This window comes from Uranotaenia lowii, chromosome 3 (assembly GCF_029784155.1).
Source record: "Uranotaenia lowii strain MFRU-FL chromosome 3, ASM2978415v1, whole genome shotgun sequence".
NCBI classification, from domain to species: Eukaryota; Metazoa; Arthropoda; class Insecta; order Diptera; family Culicidae; genus Uranotaenia; species Uranotaenia lowii.
In genome coordinates, this window is record NC_073693.1 from 113,421,789 (window position 1) to 113,444,400 (window position 22,612).

Consider the following 22,612-nt stretch of genomic DNA (forward strand, 5'->3'; position numbering starts at 1 on the left):
TTGAATTTTCCCTACCTGTCACCTAACCTTACTCGTTTCAATAAATTTGAATTTTTGATTGTTTTTACTCGAGATTAACTTAGATTAGTTAATAAAAATATTTCCAAATATGTCAATGTTAATAGATCTAGAACAAATGCTTGAAAACTCGGTAATTATACAAAAAACTAGAATGACAAGAAACCGAACTAAAATCAGAATTTGTCTATCTGAATCTGAAGCGTCATAATTCTACAGAACAAAAAAGTAATTATACAGAGTTGTGAGAAATTTAAAAAAAAAACTAAAAAAATAATCAATATGACTGTTATAACCAGTGATGGCAAATTTCGCCCGTCACGCTTGACCCGACTAGTTTTGTTTCATCAAACGACTGGCACTGTTCTCAATTGACGGAGCTTCACTACTCGCATGACGGATAAAGCACGACAACAATCAACATTTCTCCATCATCGACTGGCGAAGCTCCTACACAAGGTCAAAATTTCTCCTGAGAGTGACTGGCAAATCTTTTCACACTTCGATCGGCTGCTGACGGCAGGTACAACTAATTGAAGGACTTGCTGGCAGAGAGCAACAATAGCAATAAAAAACTGAAAACGAGCTTGCTGGCAGGAGCAACAATAATAATAAATGCTTTTCTTGTTCCTCTTCGGTCGTCTTCGGCTTGCTGGCAGGAGCAACAATAATAATAAATGCGTTTCTTTTTCGTCATCGGTCGCTTGAATGCGATTGCTTTTTTTTTTTTTTTAAATATGTCTTTATTTGTACCAATTCATCATTACATTTATATTACATTATTACATTAAATTAGGTGTTCAGTTCAATGATGAACTGTCCAGAGCCCTATAGTTTATTAATCACTATAATTTATTTGTTTGAATTAATTTTGCTGAGTGCAATCAAGTATTTTTATGTAGAAGAACATCCTGTAATGTCAAAAAATATTTTAAACTTACTACTAAAAACTAAAACTATCCTAAATTAAAACTAATAATAGAGAGAACGAATCTCTGCGATGGAAGACTGCATCGATTTGCCTCTGAAGTTGGAGATGATTTTGTTGGCCATCTCTTCGATCGATTCAATGCCCGCAATCCGATGAAGATCTTCGGTGCTGTGCCAAGGTGGAAGCCGCAAAATCATTTTCAGAACCTTGTTCTGAATCCTCTGGATGGCTTTTTTCCTCGTCGCGCAGCAGCTAGACCCAAATCGGAACTGCATACATTATCGCTGGTCGGAATACTTGCTTATAAATAAGCATCTTGTTCTTCAGGCAAAGTCGGGATTTCCTGTTGATGAGAGAATAAAGAGATTTAGTGTATTTATTACATTTAGATTGAATATCTTCAATGTGATTTTTAAAAGTAAGATTCCGATCAAGTGTGAGTCCCAAGTACTTCACGTGATCAGACCATTCTAATGAAACCCCATTAAAAGTTATGGAATGATTTTCATTAGGTTTTAAAAATTGAGCTCTTGGCTTATGGGGAAATAAAATAAGTTGAGTTTTGGAAGCGTTAGGAGAAATTTTCCACATTTTCAAGTAATTCAAAAAGGAATTTAAATTTTGTTGCAATCTACTGCGTACCACCCGTAAATTTCGACCTTTGGCTGAAAGCAAAGTATCATCAGCAAATAATCTTCTACCTTTTCCTTCTGGTACATCAGGAAGATCAGAAGTAAAAATATTGTATAGGATTGGCCCAAGTATACTGCCCTGAGGGACCCCAGCTCTAACAGGTGTCCTTTCAGAGTATGAATTTTGATAGCTTACTTGTAAGGTTCGGCTAGTCAAATAATTTTGAATAATTTTGGTGAGATATACAGGAAAATCAAATCGAGCTAATTTAGCTACTAAACCTTTGTGCCAAACACTGTCAAAAGCTTTTTCAATATCTAGAAGAGCAACACCAGTTGAATAACCTTCAGATTTGCTAGCGTTAATCATATTAGTTACACTCAAGAGTTGATGTGTAGTAGAATGTCCATGACGAAAACCAAATTGTTCATCAGGGAAAATAGAATTCTGATTAATGTGAATCATCATTCTATTCAAAATAACTCTCTCAAATAGTTTACTTAAAGAAGGAAGCAAACTAATTGGTCGATAACTTGAAGGCTCTGAAGCACTTTTACCAGGTTTCAAAATTGGAGTTACTTTGGCATTTTTCCATTTATTGGGAAAATAAGCCAAGTGAAAACATTTATTGAAGATTTTAACTAAAAAATTTAAAGTGCTTTCAGGCAACTTTTTTATAAGAATATAGAAAATCCCATCTTCCCCGGAGCTTTCATATTTTTAAATTTTTTGAAAATCAATTTAAGTTCATCAATATTTGTCTCACAGGAACTTTCAAATACATTTTGCTTAGAAAAATATCATCAAAATTCAAGGGAAATTTGAGCATCAATTGGACTAACAACGTTTAAATTAAAATCATGAGCAGACTCAAACTGTTGGGCTAATTTTTGAGCTTTTTCTGCGTTAGTTAAAAGAAGTTTATCCCCATCTTTCAAAGTAGGAATTGGCTTCTGGGGCTTTTTCAGAATTTTAGTTAATTTCCAAAACGGCTTTGAGTAGGGTTTTATGTCCTCTACTGCTTTAGCAAAATTTTCATTACGGATGAAATTTAAACGACGTTTGATCTCTTTTTGAAGGTCGCAATAAATAAATTTCAAATAAGGATCCCTAATACGTTGATATTGGCGTCGACGATGTTTTTCAGTCGTATCAAAAACTGAAGATCATCATCAATTAAAGGTTGATTAAATTTATGTTTAACTTTGGGTATTGAAGCGGCTTTAGCATTGACTATTGAAGTTGTCAAATTTTCTACAGCCAAATCAATATCTTCAATTGAATTCAATGGAACGTTTACATCTAAATTACGTTCAATAAAATTCCTATATCGCTCCCAGTCAGCTTTTTGAAAGTTAAAAGTTGATTTTAAAGGGTTTTCAATGGGACTTTGGGATAAAGAGAAAGTTACTGGAAGGTGGTCTGAATCGAGGTCCGCATGAGTAACTAATTGACTACAATGCTCGCCTAAATCCGTTAGAACCAAATCAATTGTGGAAGGATTTCTAATCGAAGAGAAACAAGTATGCCCATTAGGATATTCAACAGTATAATAACCTGCAGAGCAGTCATTAAATAAAATATTCCCATTTGAATTTGATGAAATATTATTCCAAGATCGGTGTTTTGCATTAAAGTCACCAATAATAAAAAATTTAGATTTGTTTCTGGTGAGTTTTTGTAAATCTCCCTTGAAAAAATTTTTCTGTTCACCGCTGCATTGAAAAGGCAAATATGCGGCAATAATTATAATTTTTCCCATAGACGTTTCTAATTCAATTCCAATTGTTTCTAAGACTTTGGTATTGAAAGAAGGAAGAAGTCTAAATTTGAGACGACTATTGATGACAATAGCTACACCCCCACCTTGTCTATCAAGTCGATCATTTCGCAAAATTTTAAAGAAGCATTGCTTTTCAAGTTATTGTCTGGTTTTAAAAAAGTTTCAGTGATGGCAGCAATATGTATGTTTTGAGTTTTCAAAATAAAAAGAATTCATCTTGGTTAGCCAGCAAAGATCTAGCATTCCAATTCATAATATTTAAACATCTATTTGGATCCATGAGGGAATCGTAAAGTCATAATAATTTTGTTAGCATAATTAAAAGAAGTTTGGAAAGCTTCAAACATTGAATTTGCTTTCAACATAAGTTGCATCATTTCCATTAAATTTTGATGCAAAAATTTTAATTTTTCCTCAGTAATCTCACCCAAATCAACAAAATTGTTAGGATCAGAAAATGAAGGAGAAGAACAAGTATTTGAATTTCGGGGATTTTCCCAAGCCTTCGCATGAACGTTGAGACTTGGTTTTTTCCCATTTTTATTAGTTAAACCTGAAGAGGGAAACCCATTTTCAACCACCTCTGAGAACGATAAACAACGAGTCTGTGGCGCAGAATCAGCACAGGTAACATTAAAAACACTTCGGGTATTACCCAGCCGTGATTCCAATGTAGGCCGAGGCTGACCGCGAACAGGCAGGTTGTTTGCCGGCCCGACGTGTGAAGACGAAAAAGAGGAAGGAGGAGAAGAAACTTTTCTGGAAACTTTGGGATTTTTCCTAGAAGCAATAATTTTTGCCCTGATGGGACAGTCTAGCGAATTCGAGGAATGATTACCTGCGCAATTTGCACACTTGAAAAATTCTGTTTATGGCTTATCACCACTAAAAAGGCATTTAGATTTTTCATGATCGAATGAGCCGCAAAGCATGCATCTGGCATTCATTCTACAATTTTTAGTGCCGTGACAAAAAGCTTGACAACGACGACATTGCGTAATATTTTGAAGGAAATTGGTTGAAGATTTTCGAAAAGGTTCGAATTTGACTCGACAATGAAACATAAGACGAGCCTTTTCAAGAATTTGCAAATTATTAACTTGATCCTTTTTAAAATGGATCAAATAAAGCTCAGGAGCAAAACCAACACTACTGATATTATTCGTGTTGGTTCTTTTCCTCATTTGAATTACTTGAATCGGAGAAAAACCTAACAAAGAATTTAATTCAGTTGTGATCTCATCCGGTGTCTGATCGCCGGTGAGACCACGAAGTACAACTTTAAAAGGACGATCACTTCTTGTGTCGTAAGTAAAAAATTGATGTTTTTTATTATTCAAATAATTTAAAATTTTTTGAAAATCATTAAAAGATTCCGCCAAAATACGAGCAGTTCCCCTTCGACCGATCTGAAAAGAAATCTTCACATCCTTGACGGAAGTAACGATTTCTTTCCGAAAGGCATTGAAGTCAGGAATCGTGACCGTAATTGGTGGAACCTTTTCGTTTTTAAGAGTATAAGAAGAAGAAGGTTTCTTAGTACTCTTATCAGAATTAAATATGAATATTTCCTCATCACCGATGTTATGAAGGACATCGAATAAATTGGAAATTTCAACTTTTTTGGGCGATGGACCTGAATTAGTTTCGGCAATTCGCTTTCTACCAGCTCTTGAGCCGGCCGATGACTTCCCCATGCTGGAAAGAAAAGAGAAAATATGAATAAAAGAAAATGAAAATAATTTTAGCACTGAAAAGTGCTGATGGAAAAACAGGTAAGGAAAAAATAAATAATGTAAAAATGTTCCTGCAGGTACACAGCAACGATACGATGCTCCGGCGTACGTGTTGACGGCTCAACGGTACAGATGGAAGTGAATGCGATTGCTTGACTAGGAAATTCTTTTAGCTTCAAATGACTGGGGAATGAATGACTGGCAAACGAGGTGACTGGTCGTTAAGGATCAGTCAATTGAGTTTGACGGACCAAGAGGCTTCACAGTCACAGCTTCACGCCTCATGACGATGACTTTTGCCAAGCATGGTTATAACACTTATCTACATTACATAAAACGCATCATCTGTTGATTGTGATGTTTCCACTAAGGAATACTACCATTGCACAGTGGTGCAGAACATCAATCTAGCTGTACGAAATTAATAGCGCCCAGGGATGAAGAGATAGACATTTGATGTCTTCAGCAACATTGTTCAGTTTTACAAGGGGCATATTCTAGTATCAAAATTTTTGCCGAGGGGTCCACCGATAGCGAGATAAAAATGCTAACTTTTTTGTTTTTCAAATTAGAGCTTTGATGTCTTCGACAAAGTTGTTTATCTGATTAAAATACATAAGTTTGTTGAATATGTCAAAGTTCTATCACATCACCCTCAGGAGTTACAGTCAAAATAAAAAAAAATCTCTTGAAAAAACAGTTTTTTTAACCTGACACGTTGTAGATTGGATAAAATGGTTCGCTGTCTTTGAAACAAAGTTGTAACAAGCCACGATCTACATTTGTCTCATACATTATGATGGGTTTAGAAGTTGCTGAAGCTCTATAGAAAGCATTTAGTGTATTTTATTGGCAATTTTGGAAGGCTCATCCATCGAAAAGTGCACATTTTCGCAACATCCCATTTTTTGTGATTATTTTTGATGATAAGCGGAACCATTTCCATCTGAAGTTAGCGCGGAAATCAGTGGAACTAGTAGGGATTTGAATGATTGAAAATACACATTTTAGGTAAAAATTACCTATTTTACTTATAGAAAAAACGTTTAAAAATTTAATTGATTAATAAAATGTTGCAGTTTCCGTTTATACATTTTCTTTTATTAAAAGGCATTCAAATTCGATTAAAACTTATGACTCAACGAAAAGACAAAAGCGAATTGCTTGTAAGATTGGTTACTTGGTCACAGTTACTTGGAACCAGTTATAGCAGTTATATTGCAATGGCAAAATTCTATAATTCAAATACTAATTTAGTGCTCTACCAAATTTAACAGATAAGTTCCATTCATTTTTTGGGGTTTAAATAATTTGAAAAATCGAATTTAAATGTCTTTTAATAAAACAAAATATATAAAAGAAAACTGCAACACTTTATTAACAAATTAAATGTTTTAACGTTTTTTCTATAAGTAAAATAGGTAATTTTTACATAAAATGTGAAATTTTCAAACATTCAAATCTCTACTAGTTCCACCGATGTCCGCGCTAATTTAAAATGGAAATGGTTCCGCTTATCATCAAAAATAATCATAAAAAATGGGATGTTGCGAAAATGTGCACTTTTCGATGGATGAGCCTTCCAAAATTGCCAATAAAATACACTAAATGCTTTCTATAGAGCTTCAGGAACTTCTAAACCCATCATAATGTATGAGACAATGTAGATCGTGGCTTGTTACAACTTTGTTTCAAAGACAGCGAACCATTTTATCCAATCTACAACGTGTCAGGTTAAAAAAACTGTTTTTTCAAGAGATTTTTTTACTTTGACTGTAACTCCAGAGAGTGATGTGATAGGACTTTGACATATTCAACAAACTTATGTATTTTGATCAGATAAACAACTTTGTCGAAGACATCAAAGCTCTAATTTGAAAAACAAAAAAGTTAGCATTTTTCTCTCGCTATCGGTGGACCCCTCGGCAAAAATTTTGATACTAGAATATGCCCCTTGTAAAACTGAACAATGTTGCTGAAGACATCAAATGTCTATCTCTTCATCCCTGGGCGCTATTAATTTCGTACAGCTAGATTGCTGTTCTGCACCACTGTGCATTGTTTAGCAGAAGGGAGAGCAAGTGTTTCATTTTCCATTCATCTTATGAACATAGCTCATTAAAAATGGACACATCTGAACCTATAGAATTAAAACTAATTAAAAATGTTCAGAGCTTTTTCTTATAGATCTTAATATGAAACTACGTTCAATAAGATTGTGATTAACTACCCTGTTAGGAAAATGATAGATTTATCCATCATTTTCACTATCATACACACTGCTGCCTTTATGAAGTCTTTTTTTGTTGATATTCTTTTCAGTAAGACTAAAAAATAATAATAATAATAAGAGAACACTCACCTGCGAAGAAGCTGTTCAACATGTCTTACCGTATGCTTTGCTTAAAGCCTGTATTAGAAATGTTTTTGTTTTTCAGAGAACTTCTTTAAAAATAAAGGACCTGAAATATAATTTAACGACAGAAAAAAGTACCTATTACAACGAAAAAGATACAGCAGTTCAAACAGCATTCTCATCCAATGAGCCTCTAGATCTTGTAAAATGCTTGATTTAAGAATAAGCCTCCGAAATTCATAAACCGCAAATGCACACTTACTAGAGCATTGGGGAGACGAATACCATTGCACATCTATTCTATTTCTATTTACCATATTAGTACCTAATTGTTAACGGTTTCATTCAACTAATAATGGTATCTACTATTAAATCACCCACCTATCCAGTATCTTAAATAGACTATCCTAAAAGATTGATTACAGTTGTCTATCTTTCACAATACTATCTGTTATAACCTAACTTGCGCATGGTGGTCAACAAGTGGAAATATCAACTTATAAACATCCAATTGTGATATTTCCGATTGTATCCCATTTACCCGAAAACCATTGCCCAGAATGAATTTTTCCCAGAATGACAAATACCCGAAATCAAACCCCAGAATGAACCATTTTCCAGAAAAAAATTCCCCACAATGCATCATTTACCAGAAATTTTTTTCCCAGAATGGACCATTTCCCAGAATTTTTTTCCCCAGAATGGCACAAATCCCAGATTTTTTCCTCTTGTATTTTTATTTGTTTTTTTTTTTCTAATGAATTCTTGTAAATTTCATATGATTCGAAATTCATTTTTTCAAAATGATTTTTTCAAATGAAACTACAACTTTGAAATTTTCCAACTAAATTTATTTTAGAACTAATATTGTGCTTTGTTTATGGTTTATGGAACTTTAATTGATTCAATGCTTACCATGGTCCTTTAAAAACCGTTTTGGTATCCGACTCCTCACGCTGCGCGTTCGAACTTGAAAGACGTTTTGTCCTTCACGCTGTCGCGTGGCGGACGGGGCTAAGGGATCACCCCTAGCTTTCACGCAGACCTAGGAAGCCCCGGCAGACCTAGACCAATGTGACGGGGCCGCCGCTTCCGACGGCGGGTCGGCGGCCACCTCGGATTTGGGAGCTTCAGCGGCTTTGTGCCGCCTCAGCCCCTTCATCCTCGTTGGTTGCGGCTTTGCCGCAAAAGAATTAAGTTATGAAACCCCATTTTTTTGTAACAATTCCTTTTTTTATTCATTTCTAGTAGGGATAAATGTTTTCAATTTTCTGGGAAATGGTTCTTCTAGCGAAAAAATGTCTGGTAAATGGTTCATTCTGGTGAAAAAAATTCTGGGAAATGGTACATTCTGGCGAAAATTTTTCTGGGGAATGGTTCGTCTGGGGAAAAAAATTCTGGGGAATGGTTCTTTCTGGCGATTGGAATTCTGGGGATTTTTCATTCTGGGCAATGGTTTTCGGGTAAATGGAGTACAACCGATATTTCCACTGCGCAATGCTCTTTTTGTCCGATGGAAGGGAGGGCAAGTGTTTCAACTCCCATTCACCTTATCAACATGGATCATCAAAGGAAAAATTATACATCATTATAATTTTTAAACCACTTTTAAATTAAGTTTCTATGATCTCATATCGAATAAGGTTATGTGCTACCGCCCTGTCAGGTTCATGTTAGTTTTTGAGCTTGTTTCCAAACCGTGAACTTCCATAAACACAAGAAAGCACAACATCGCCGTGACCCAATAGAGCCTAGGGTACTATAAAATATATAATTCTCACATTAAATAACGCTATTAAAGCCAATTCGAAAATCTAAGCTTAATCTAAGATAAGGGCATAATGGCCACCTTAAGGAAGACGCTTATTTAACCATAGAAAACAGATATGTAATGGTAAGTCACATTTTTTCGTGTTCAGACACTGAAAACATCTATTTCCTAATTGGCTGATACTTGAAAAAGTAAATAAAAACGTTTAAAAATGCATTTTAAAAATTTTCGTCGAAAGCTGAAAATCAGTCACTATAGGGGCATAACGAGAACCCTCCCTGGGGCAGTATAAGCAACATTAATCGGAGCGCGTTTTTTGCAGTGGAATCTAGCAGCGAATTTCACTCGATGAAGTCAACTGAATAATAGAGCTACAGCTTAACTTGTTTCATCTGACGATTTGGCCTATTGGTTAGATGTCGGAGAAGTAATCAGTAGGCTCGAATTTGATTCCTGTACGAGGTGATTTTTTTTTCATTTACCATTTATGGTCGATGCATTTCACAATAAACGGTGAGGCGTAGATCCATCAAACAAAGGAATACTTAAATAGTGTGTGACAGTTTGTAAAATACAAACAATTCACACACACTCATACATTATGTTTTTGGTGCTTTGCATCACCCGCCAAGATGCTACTAGTCATATAATGCAATAATCAAAATAATCAATCATGAATGGTAAACGAAAAAATATCTCCTCGGACAAGAATTGAACTCGAGACTTCTGATTACCTCTCCGACATCTTACCAATAGGCCAAATCTGTAAACTGGTGCTGCTGTAGCTCTATCATTCAGTTGGCTACATCGAGTTGAATTTGCTGCTAGATGGTACGGCAGAAAAAGCTCATCGTGCCCCGATTAATTGTGCTCTGTTCACCCCGAGTCAACAAATTAAAGTAAAAACGCGTTTTAAAATTATTTTAAGTGAAAAATCCAAAAATTATGATGGTGAAAATTGAGGAACAATGTGTTTATCATGTAGCAGTGCGTATATTCAAATCAAGATGATGCAAAGATCATAAAAGCTTATTTCCTGGTGCTTGAAAATTCTAACATTTTCGTCACCTGAGAACCTAGATGTTTTTGTTTAAATATTTCTGTAAAGATGATAAGGAGATTTCTTTTTTTGTGAAAAAATAATACTATAGGAGGAAGGAAACTATTCCTCATGAAAATTTATTCAAGAAAATGCTTACTTTTGTAGAAAAGAGAAGTACTTAATATGCCTCGGGTGCTCGTTATGCCCTTATCTCCCCTACATTTATTTAAGGTTTTACTTTTTTTTTTTACTATTCACACACAATATTCGTGAGTTTGTGTGAGTTTATTGGCGAGATTTTTTCTGCTACGTTTCGTTAATTAAAATATTGAAAATACGTATAAAATATTTGGGGACTGAAACTGAAACACTGAAAATGTAAGTGCTGAACACAAAAATTCCGATTTTGATAAAAATTCTAGATTTTTATCCATATTTTCCTTACGGAAATTAAATCCCGATTCTTTTCGCTTTCTTCGAATGGTTTGCAAGCCTTGAATACTTAAATAAATTGTGAAGGTTCTGGGGAAAAAAAATTGTGAAGAAATGAATGAGCTTAAGGAATCAATATATTTATATATGACAATCCCGTTGTTTCCCGGCTTCTCGGCTCGCTGGCCACCCTGGAAATCTTACCGAAATCTTATTTTTTATTAGTTAAAAGTTCTTACGTAGACACAACCCACTAAAATGAGTGAAAAGTAAATCTATAAGGAAATACGCATTTAGCGCTTATCTCAACCTATGAAAATATGAATTTCAAAAGTTATTATTGTACTAAATTGACTCCTTTCTCTACTCTTATATTATCAATGCACGGATCACATCAGGCCAAAAAACGTAGATGATAGGTCAGAAAATCCAAAAAAAAAACATTTCCATCTCCGCCGAACACTGCGAATATTATACGCTCGGTAGTTTTGTTTGGAAGTTGACACAAACTCATTCGGATGGTAGATATCAGATGATCGAGCTTTTTCAGGCAGATTAGGTACATTTCAGACTGCGCTAAAGGAGTCATCCAACCTTAGCAGCAGCAGCAGCAGCAGCAACAAAAATCAAGTTTGTACAATCGATTAAATATTTGAACTGGTAAGGAAAATGCCGGTTTCGACCTTGATCTTGACGAACAGACAGGCTTAGACAAAGATGTTGTGTTCGATGAATCGAATCGAACCGGTTGTTGTGTTGCGATCGATCGTCGTATTGTCGTCATCACCACAACACACCGGTTCGGTCCTAAGTTGAGTTTTTTTTTACGCTCTTCTTGTTTTTTATTAGTTTTCCGCGGCGCCGCGTCTTCCGAGAGGGTGGTTAGGTTCACATGTGCGTTTATAATGTTATTAGCAATGAGTGGGGTCTTTGGCTTTATAGCACCCGTTTTTTTTTAATCAATTTTTTGCGGGTTTCGATCACTTTTAGGTTTCACTTATGAAGATTAATACAGAAGATAAAATAGCGATACCTGCGAGTCAACATTTTCGCATGTCAATTGTCAATCGTTCTTTGTCGTCCTGTTGTGCATTTCAACTCTTTTTTTTATAACGTACGAGCTATATTTGGCCACTTTCTGTCAATCGTCAACTTTTTTCGTTTAAGTTATTTACTGATCGATTGCAAAAAAAATCAGTGCATTCAATGGGATGTAATTCAAAATTTGCTTACTAGAGAAAACATTTTATAAGATTTATAAGATAAGATCAATCAACCTATTATGAAAATAACGTAACGCCGAAAAAAGTTACAATTGAAGCCATTTTTTGCTTATTCTAGTCCTTTTTTTTAATGAATCTCAATGGAAAGATATTTCCTTTGAAGAGAACCATGTTAAAATGACATTTTACTATTCTTTACAACAACAACAAAACAAATTTACAAAAACTAATTAATAAGATTTTGAATGTTTCACTAAGGTTATAAACAAGCCAGCAGATCGTGGCCTAGAGGATAGCATACTTGTCTTCTAAGCCAACGTTCATGAGATCGAATCCCGGTCGTGACATATGTTACGTAGTGGATATTTTACCTCTTTAATTTCAATAGTCGCGAATATTACTACTAGCATGGCGCTAGCAGCCAAGATGCTTTGCCCGGACTCTTACCCCAGGGGGGGACAATTTGTTTTCGCGCTCTACAGAGGGAAGAAGCAAACTGGCAATATCGTTGGGAATATAGGTCGGCTCTTTGAAAATCAATGCAAGCGCATTTCACTCCCAAAGATCTCAAAGGATTCAATAAAGTACAACGACTTACCAACGAATTGCCTTCCGGGTGTCCAAACATAGGCCGTCGGATTGCCTCTTCAGTCAGACAGGGGGTTAGTTTTGAGCCACCACACTTCCGTCGACTTCCGACACTTTTACGAAGGCTAACGAATTTCAACTCGAAGTGTACTACTGCGACAATTCGAACCACGGCGATTTTCTACTTCGGTTACAACTCCAACTAACTACGACTCTTTAGCAACATCCGTCTCATAGCAAGGTTCCAGGAATAGAGGAATCAGGCACACATAGTATGATGAAGGTTGGCGGTTTTAGCATTAGTGAAATGCTAGCCGGGTATACCTTGGAATTGTACGCCTCAATGATGCAGCACATGCATGTGGATGGATCATTTCAAGGGAACTTAGATTGCACTTGGAGATCCTACCTAGTTATGTGTGTGCTCGTAGTGCTTACGGAAAAACAACTGCAACTTCAACCAATAGTGCAGGGGTGTCAAGTAGCATAGCAAAGTAAAAATAATAACGCGGGGTAATACCACAATAGATCAACTTAATGGTCGCAGTGGACTCTCACCCCAACAGGAAAAAAAAGGTTATAAACAAATTATTGCTGCAAAAATTAAAAAATAGGTACTTAAGACTAACTTTGTTCGACTGTTTTTAACGACTTAATTTAGTTTTGAATATTTGGAGTAACTTTTTTTTTTAAATGAACGAGAATTGGTTTCATTTAATTCGTTAGGTAGAGAGTTATATTTTGTTGGACCAATGAAATAGATTCTTTTCTGACCTAAGCTAGTTGATGATCGACATCGTTGTAATTGATTTAAGTGGCGAGTATTATGTGTTCTTATTGCAGTCTTGTAATGAATATTTTGGATGATCGTTGTTGAGTATAAACTATCAAAGACGTACATTATAGTTGGAAGTCACAAATGTCTACTAGAGGTAACATATTTAGGGATGTGGTTGATTAAATGAGTCTAGTTCAGTGGTTTTCAAAGTGGTCCCTACTGCCCCCCTGGGGGCGTTGAGAGCTTCCAGGGGGGCGGTGAGCTCAATTATGAAATTTGAGGGGAGTTTTAAGGGCTGAGGGGGGCGGTGAGAACCTAATTCACATTTTTACATACACGAAAAAACGTAGCTTTGAAATAACAAAGAATAAATTCGATTCAAAACAATGAAATTACGTTACAGAAGTATACATACAAGACTAAAATATCTATTATTTCACAGAGCTGCAGGCAAATTTTTGTTCCAGTATCTTAATTTTTGTTTCTAAAAATGTATCTAAAAGATTTTTCTAAATTGTCTCAGATTTTGTATACGCTCTACATGTTGATCTTGTTTTGTAAGAGTATTTTGGGTTATACTAAAAAGCATTAATTTCATATGGCAATGCTTGATAATTTTAAAATGTATTGTCTAAAAACATCTGCAAAACAGAAAAAAAACCTTCGAAAAAATCTGTGTAAAATGGTGTCATCTGTGATTTAGTGATAGTTTTAGGAAAGAACATATGAATGAATTTTTTTTGGAAAGAGAATAAGTTCTGAATTGTTCATTTTTGTTTTAACGGGTTTAAAAAATTCGAGAAAACACGCTTTTATGTTTTTATGTTTGGTGGCATTTTTCTTTAAGACCTAATGATATTTAAATAAAATTCTAAAAATCTGAAGAGAATCACGAAATATAGTTTGAAATATGAAAAATCATTTGACATTATTAAATCAGAAACGACCATTTGACATCACCCCCTAACCCCATTTGCTCTGAGGGCCTCATATAAATTTGAATGAATTTTAAGTTAAGTCTTACAACAACATAAAGCCAAAAGCTATTGGTTGTTCAACTATCCAGATTATATTTTTCCAAGTTTTTTTTTTAATTTGCCCAGGGGGGGGGGGGAGGGGGGTGCGTTGAGCTCAAAAATTTGGCAAAAGGGGGCGGTGAGTGAAAAAAGTTTGAAAACCACTGGTCTAGTTGGATAAAGCCAAGGAAGCTTGTAGATATTTTTTAAACACCGATTTTGTAAAGTTTGAAGTTTTTGGAGATTTGATTGTGATGCGCGTCCCCAAACTATTATAAGATAATTTAGCAAAGAGTGAATGAATGCATAGTAAAGTTTCAACAGAACATGTTGAGGTACAAAGTTTCTTAAGGCTATAATCATTTAGTATCCGGGCACTTTATTTCGGTGATAGCTACGTTAATAGAGCTCGGATATGCAATTTAGTAGCGTTGTGTTGGTAATAAAAAGGACTATCTTGCCTATTTTTGATAGATTTTTAAGTTAACGTGTGTTTGAAATATTTACGATGCAAAAAGACATGGTAAAAATAATTTTGCACAAATTTGCTCCTTTTACGCAATTTGCGCCTCGAAAATTCTTCATTGTTGACTTGAAAGCTCATGAACTGTTGGTTTTTTTTTTTTTCGAACCAAATGGTTAAGAAATATAAGAAGCCACTCTAGGATCCACATGAAGTTCAAACCAACCATCGGAGTACAACCCTTGATCTTAAATATGGTAAAAATTTATTGGGGATTACTGAATGGAGACTCCTTAAATAATGCAAAAAATCCATTTCCGGCAGGCAAAAAGTGTTGCCTGACTAGTAGACACCAAGAAAATAACTAATAATGATCAGTTCCAAAGATTGCAATCTGTGCATCCGGTTTTTACGCAATATGACAGATGTGTTCTGATGGACAACAAAATTTATGTTAAAACCGGATTTAAGAAATCAAATTCTTCGAGATGCCTACTTATGAAAAGGTTCCAACCAGATTCCAATTGCTTTTTCCAGGTGTGTTTGTGTAAAATATCATGAATTTGCAAAGGTTTTGCTTCTGTGGTAAAAAAAATAAATCAATACATGACTGAAAAAAGTGTGTAAAGATAAAAAAGAGATTTTATGAAAAAGTTAGAGTATTTCTTGAAATCATTGATAATTTTTTTTCTATTTTTACATTAAATATGTCATATTAACACCTTCATTTCCTCCATAGAAAGTTTTCGATCAAACGAATAATTTTTAAAATACACACGTTTGTAACTGCCCGGATACTAAAAGATCATAGCCTTAATCTCCAGAGTACACCACAGAGAAGGGAAATTTGTTTCTCTAAATTTTGTATGTGACAATTCCAAGAAAGAGATACATCTAAATGTAACCCGAGATATTTAAAGCTCTTTTCCTTGGGTCACGATGGGGAGGTTAAATTTTTCTAATAGAATGAAAAAACATGAAACTATTTTTTTTGTAATTTAATGAAAGAATATTACTATGAAAATACATGGACAGATTATCGATGATTGTGATTGGGGATTTTCCTGTATAGAAAAGAGCGAATAACCTTGCTGTCCCTATTAGTGCAAGATTACATATATCATAGATGTATAGAAGAAAAATAATCGGCCCTATATTGCTGCCTTGAGGCACACCAACGCAGATGTTATTAGATTCACTTTCTGTTCCTTCGATAACGACACATTGTTTTTGGTTGTCAAGATAGCTTCGAATTAAATCATTAGCTAACCCTCTTATCCCATATTTGTACATTTTAGCCAACAAAATTTCGTGATTTAGCGTATGAAGGCTTTTTTTAGATCGAGAAATAATGCACCAACTATATTTTTCGAATCGATTTCCTTGATTATAGAGTCCACTAACTCAGAGATTGCAACAAGTGTGCCAGACCCGGGTCTTAAACCGTATTGTAGTTTATGAAGAATATTGTTTTGATCAAGAAAATTTTTTATTCTTTTTACCCGTAATTTCTCAAAAACCTTACTGAAAACGCTAAGAGTTGAAATTGGCCGGTAGTTATTAGCATCATCCGAATCACCAGATTTAAAAATAGGAGTAACTTTGGCTATTTTAAGGCACTCTGGAAATCTGCTTGTTTCAATGATTAAGTTGAAAAATTTCGTTAAAATATGAGAAAATGGAAGTTATTATTTTTTAACACGCTTGTAGGGAAACAATCTAGTTCGCAGCTTTTTTTTGTTTTTTAGAGACAGTATGCCAAGAATCAAGATTAACTTCATTTTCATCGGTTGGTAGTAGGAACAAAGAGTTTTGGACTTCGTTCATATTAGATAACACATCAAATTCCGATTCATGATATGATACGATTATTTGGCAACCAAAAACCCATACTCATATTGATAATTCAGTAATTGATTTTCCAAATTTTATCGAGACAAAAAAATAACAGTATTTTAACCCTCTAAGCGACTAATAGAAAAACAATTTTCTTGTTATTTCCATAGTCCATGCAGGAATTATGAAAGCTTGGCCAAAAACCCTTTTTGTAAATTTCAAAAAATCGTCAGAAATTTATGCTTTTCAGAAACTGGCCGTTCATATTTTTCATATTTAATTTGTATGGAAGCATTCGTTTAATAGATGGAATGGGTTTTATGCCATCATAATAAACGATTTGTCGTACCCCGAAATACTCAAAGGTCAAATTTGGTTCAATTTGGTTTAATTTGCTTGCTTTGTTTCTTGTCAAGTTCCTACCAGTTGTTAGATCGTTTGTGGTTGCTTAACAATTTTGGGTCTATTTGCATTATTAATTCAAGAGTTTTGAAAATATTCAGCAAACATTTGTATAAGGGGCCCCCCATTTTTTGCGAGAGGGGGGATCTTAAACCATCATTTAACTTTTTACCGGTCCTAAAAACCCTTACGTGATAATTTCCACACTGATCGACTGAGTACCCTTCAAGTTGATAAGGAAAATCTGCTAAACAAAGTTATCTAGATCAAATTTCACAACATCTAGATGAAAAAAGTTACATCAAATAAACTGCCCCTACTTTCATAACAGTCCCATATTCAAAAACAAGCAAGCGAGAAAATCAGCTTTTTCTGTTTTGGAATATATTTTTGAATTGTGACCTCAACGTTCAGTATAAACGAAAATCGTTTGATGGACGGTGTTCTAGGTTGTCATAATAAATCGTAAGACCTAAAATTTTCGAAGTTGGGACATTGATAAGGTCGGGAGCACCATTTTTATTCGTTATGGGACTGTTAAGCGAGCATATTTGAGACCTTTTTCAAATCTACTCGCATAACAGTCCCACACAGAATATGTTTTGCTCACCTTCACCAAGCTACTTCCTAAGACTTAAATTTGATCATTTTTGAACTTATAAACGCAGTTATCAGAAAAACAAACATATTTTTGGAAAAATATCGTGAATTCCTCAATGTAAGTTCAATCTTTTTAGGATTTTGATTACATCTGATAGTTTTTCGCTGAGGAAGACATTCCTTCCTTCTTACTAGTTTGCCTTCGAAAACTAGTGTGCATAATTCGACATCAAGTGAATTGAATCTTTATTAAATTATTCAAAGCAATAAATCAAAGACTATTTCGCCGAAAAAAAATGGAAAAGTAACTAAATCCGTGGTATTTCACATATGAGACTGTTATGCGAGTATATTTCATATGGGACAGCCACGAGTTGATATTTTTCTCGAAATTTCTAGAACAAAATCTCTTTTTTTATTGTTTTATATTGAAGCCCTTTGTTCAAAATGACGAACTGTCAGGTTAGATGAAAAATGACGAAAATTCATATGGGACTGTTATGCGAGTAGGGGCAGTAAAGGTTTTGATCAGATGAACAACTTTTCAGAAGACTTCAAACCAGTAGGATTTGATTTTAAAAAGTTATGAGGTTTTGACCATCGATTGGTCAGGTCTGCCCCACTGTGCGCCGGCATTAACCTCCCAGCGCAATCGAATTGCGTATGAATGAAAGAAACAAAATAAAAACGTTTTCACGTCCCTTATTTCTATAAATTTCCCTCTCTTTATCATCGCCGTGCAGAAACCAGGAAAAGGAAGGAACTCATTCTACGAATGCATACTGCAGATTGTGGAAGGCGAGTCGTAAGTACACGACTGTGAGTGGTGTGTATGAGTGTTGTCAATTTCAAATGTGCCAATATAAAAAAAAATTAACTGAGAATTACTCTTTTAATTTTGTGGCTATGATCCAATTCCGCCTACATAATAAGATCTTTACGTAACGCTGAGCACCCCTCCCTCCTCCCTTGTGTAACAAATCGAAACGATCGAGTTTACTTCCCCTCCCCCCTAAGAGCGTCACGTAATTTATGTACACCACAGTACTAAATTTCTTGTAAGGTTTTTTTTAAAGAGAAAGAATTTCTTTTCATCGATGGAATTATTTTATTTTTCTTCTGATTTTCCAAAAACAATTCAACTCCAAAAATAACAGTTTTTTTCACTAGTGGAGTTAATCCATTGTGCAGTGTTTACACTGCAGTTTTAAACTTGATATTTAATTAAGCTTTATTTTTAACAAGAAAGAGCTGTAATTTTTTGACACCAGCTATCATGATAAGATTAAACAATTCCTTCTCAGTGTATTCTAGCATTTTAAGACTCAAACACATAAATGCAGATGCCTCTTACGACAATATTTACTAGATATGCACTTACAACAGGCATTCACTCGATATCAGCAATATTATGCGTTACTTGAAATAGGTCAATGCCAGCAAGTCCCGATAGCTGAATGAATTACTTCAGCCGATCGATGATGCCCCCGGCCATGACGAATGCAGTTGACATTGTTGTGGCTGACGACGAGACAAACGGCTCAATAGCCGACCCCATCATCTCGATGCGTTCAAGTACACGATAAAATATAGCAATAATCACTCACTTCAACTACGTGAGAAGTAGTAGGTAGAAAAAAAAACAAACCACACTCATCTCGATTGTATACTGACAGATACACACTTCCTCAATACCGCTCCAGTTCGCTCAAACTCTCAACTAAGGAGGAGGAGAAGGAGGGTGGTAGGTATGCAAAACTTGTTTTTGTTTTCAAACCGGCTCAGCAATGTGTGTTCAAGTTGTGTTGTGTGCTTGGCCTCTGTGTACTTGTAATGCATACGATGAAGTCCAAGCCGAAGTGCACTGAGAATGCACTTTTTTTTTTCAAAATCTGCCCATTCCACGACGACGACGATCGGGCAGGGATCTTGTTCTTGTTGACCTTCCCGGCCACAAAGCTGCCATCAACGGTTTGCTATCGATGAAGGTTACTGAGCGAGCTGAACATGTGGGTAATGGCAAGGTGAAAGCTAAATGATTTGTTTTGCTAGTCATACCAGGGGGCCAACCACAACCCGCCCGGTTCTCGTGGAATGCGCTAGGCCTACCGCAATATTTACTACTGTATCTACTAGATATCTGTACGCATGTGTTATCGTTCTAGGGAAAAAATTTAGTTTGTAAACAAGAGCTGTTTTATTTTACAATAAGTACAACAAAAAGAAAATTTTGAATGTGAATATGATGAACTTTACTGGATATTTGCCTACTGACAGATAATCTGTAGTTAAACACGGGACGCTTAAAACTATCCTTACTTATATTAAAGTCAAAACATGAATACATTTGGTTAAACAGCTTACAAGAAATATCAAAGAGGTTATAAAATTCATTTCGTCCGTAATTTATCATTCTTAATGGTTCATGGGCTTGTGATATAGCTCAGTTGGCAAGTCTGTTGTCTCCTGAGCCGATGTCCGCGAGTTCGAGCCCAAGAGTAAACATCGGATAAGTTTTACAAAAAAGGTCCGCCAACTGCAACGTTGATAAAGTCGCGAATGCCATAAAGATGGTAAAACTACTGTAATCGAAAAAAATCCTTAATGGTTCGTAATTGCGCAGAGCACGGGAAGAAACATGTAATGGAATCATTTCGGTCAGGTTGGCACTGTCGATGTTACCAGATAAAATATAAAAGATGAATATACGAGATTCTATTATTTCGATTTTCAGGATTCCGCATCGATCGGCGTAGATCGTAGGGGGAAGCCGTTCCAGGGTAAGCTCGGAAGTGCATATCGCAGGAAACTTTTCTGGACAGACAACTTGAATAATAAAATTATTTAAAACGCTCGTCAAATTCTTTTTGTTAATAAAACAGGGTGTCTTATTGGTCTTACTCCGTTTTGTTTTTATTGATGGTGTAAATTCCATCGTGAAATAAATCTTTTCTTTTTCATGTACGAATAACGCAAAAAGTAATAATAACGGCACAGAGAACATTCATCATAGTTTAATGCGCGGCCATTAGTGCAGGGACGGTACGAACAACGTAAAAAAAAGGAATAATTCATGGTTTTGTGCTAAATTGCAGATATCCAGTAAGGCTCCTTAAAGCTTAAGATATAAAATTGATTAATTAAACAAAACATGAATCTGCTCATCTTCACGGCAGCGAGGATTATTGATGACAAATTTATCAAATTGAAAAGCTGCCGTTCTAAAGGAACCTATATAAAATATAGGTTCCTTTAGAACGGTAAAAAAATATACAGACTCATTCTACCTTCTAAACTTTAAAATTTTAAGGTAGTTCTTCATTCTATCACCTATCAAAAAATCAAGAATTTAGCTGAGATCGAAAACTTGTCACGTGTGTTGGATCGTTTGAATGAAAATTTAATTATCACATAGCAGCGCCAGTTTAAGCCAGCCAAATAGTTTGTATTTCTTCGAGGATTTTGCTTCCAACGAACGAAATGGAAACACCGCACGAAAATAAAATAAAACAAAAACAAGACAACCAATTTCTTGTGATGGCAAATGGCAAACGACGACGACGCCCAGGCTGATTATTTTTGTTTATTTATCATTAGGCAGGCGCAGTTCAGTCGCCGCAGTCAGTCTGTTGTGATCAATTTTCGTATGGAAGAAGTAACAAGCACAATCTAAATATACTGCCCTGCCAAAATTCCGCCGTATCATTCGGCCCAAGTCTAATCAAGGTCATTGGCTTCACCGAGTGACTGACTAAATTAACTATAGGCCATTTAACTGGCCAACTTCTTGAGAGGTCTTCTAACCAGGAGGGGTGCAGACAGTGTAGTAAAATTTATTGTGTTACCCTGAAACTGAAAAAAAACAAACTTTGGATGTCACGATGACGACCAAGGACGCGTATTTGGGTTCACGTACATTTTGAGTTGACCGACTGCAACCCGCTTAGAGCTATAATTCAGAAACAACCATAAAGAAGCTTTACGCTCACTCACCTGTCCGAATGTTGGAGTTTCTCGGGTAGATCGCCAAACGTCCAATCGTCAGACTGCTCCTCACACTGCGCATTTCGATTCTTGGTACTTCTTATTTTGGCCGTTAATTTTTGATTGAATCTGTCGTAGTACTTCTACACTGAAATTTTAATACTTTCCTTTTTTTGTTTAACTTAATACACTTTTTTAACTTCACACGAGGCCTTACGTAATGATTTCAAATGCACTGTTGATTTTCTGTTGAAGAAGAGAAAAAAACGATTCAAGTTTAAGATGAACACTATTGACAAGTTTTCAATTATTATATTTCAATGCAGAGATGCAAGATGATATGTCGTAAATCCCACAAGAAACCTCCCCAATGCGACGTATTATATCGTTCGATGCTTCAAAATTGCGGTTAGCAAATGTTTTTACCAACATGCTAAATAAAATTGATTGGTTCCACACTCATATACCGAGTTTGTAAACAACAATCTCGAGAGTGTGATCAGACGATCGAGATCAGTTAACAAAGCTCACGCGTGCGCAAAACTCCGACCGCGCGAGTAACTGACAGCGTTTGCACGATTCGAAGGGTGGATCACGTTTGACGCCGCGGCCAGTCTGGCAAGAACGAACTGCGCTGAAATATTATTGAACTTTTTCTCTCTTTTTACTTTTCTGTGTGTTGAAACTAACGTTCATTTCGTACCCCGACCCGAAAGTAACTGCTGGCTGATAGGCGGGCGCACTGTGGGAACTCCAAGCGGGAACTGTTAGAATGTTTCATTACGGAGGAAAATGGACTTGGATACGATTTAAAAAAAAAGAACAACCATATAAATAACAGGCTATGGAGACGGTTGACTCAAGGAAAGCTTATGTATAATCTAAGCTATGATCATTTCAATACGATGTAATTTTCCGAGGATGTTTACTAAACGGTGTTTTTTGTTGGGATCAATAAGAAGAAAATAGAGAAGACCCTTCCCTGTTCACCGCATCATTCACAAAAAAATCGATGGTGGG

General features: G+C 35.5%; 1 protein-coding gene across 2 annotated transcripts in view; it reads right to left on the reverse strand.

The window, feature by feature from the left end:
* LOC129757655 (ATP-dependent Clp protease ATP-binding subunit clpX-like, mitochondrial) overlaps positions 1 to 22,190 on the reverse strand; it is a 35,060-nt gene extending 12,870 nt beyond the window's left edge. The window contains exons 1-2 of one of the 2 annotated variants that reach the window (XM_055754935.1): positions 22,023 to 22,190; positions 21,602 to 21,838 (exon numbers count right to left, since the gene is read on the reverse strand). In XM_055754935.1, the coding sequence (XP_055610910.1) occupies positions 21,602 to 21,674 (73 nt within the window). In that variant the 5' untranslated portion in view covers positions 21,675 to 21,838; positions 22,023 to 22,190. Of the gene's footprint in view, positions 1 to 21,601; positions 21,839 to 22,018 lie in introns of both variants that reach the window. The other variant, XM_055754934.1, reaches the window with a different exon arrangement.
* Between the last annotated feature and the right edge of the window lie 422 nt (positions 22,191 to 22,612).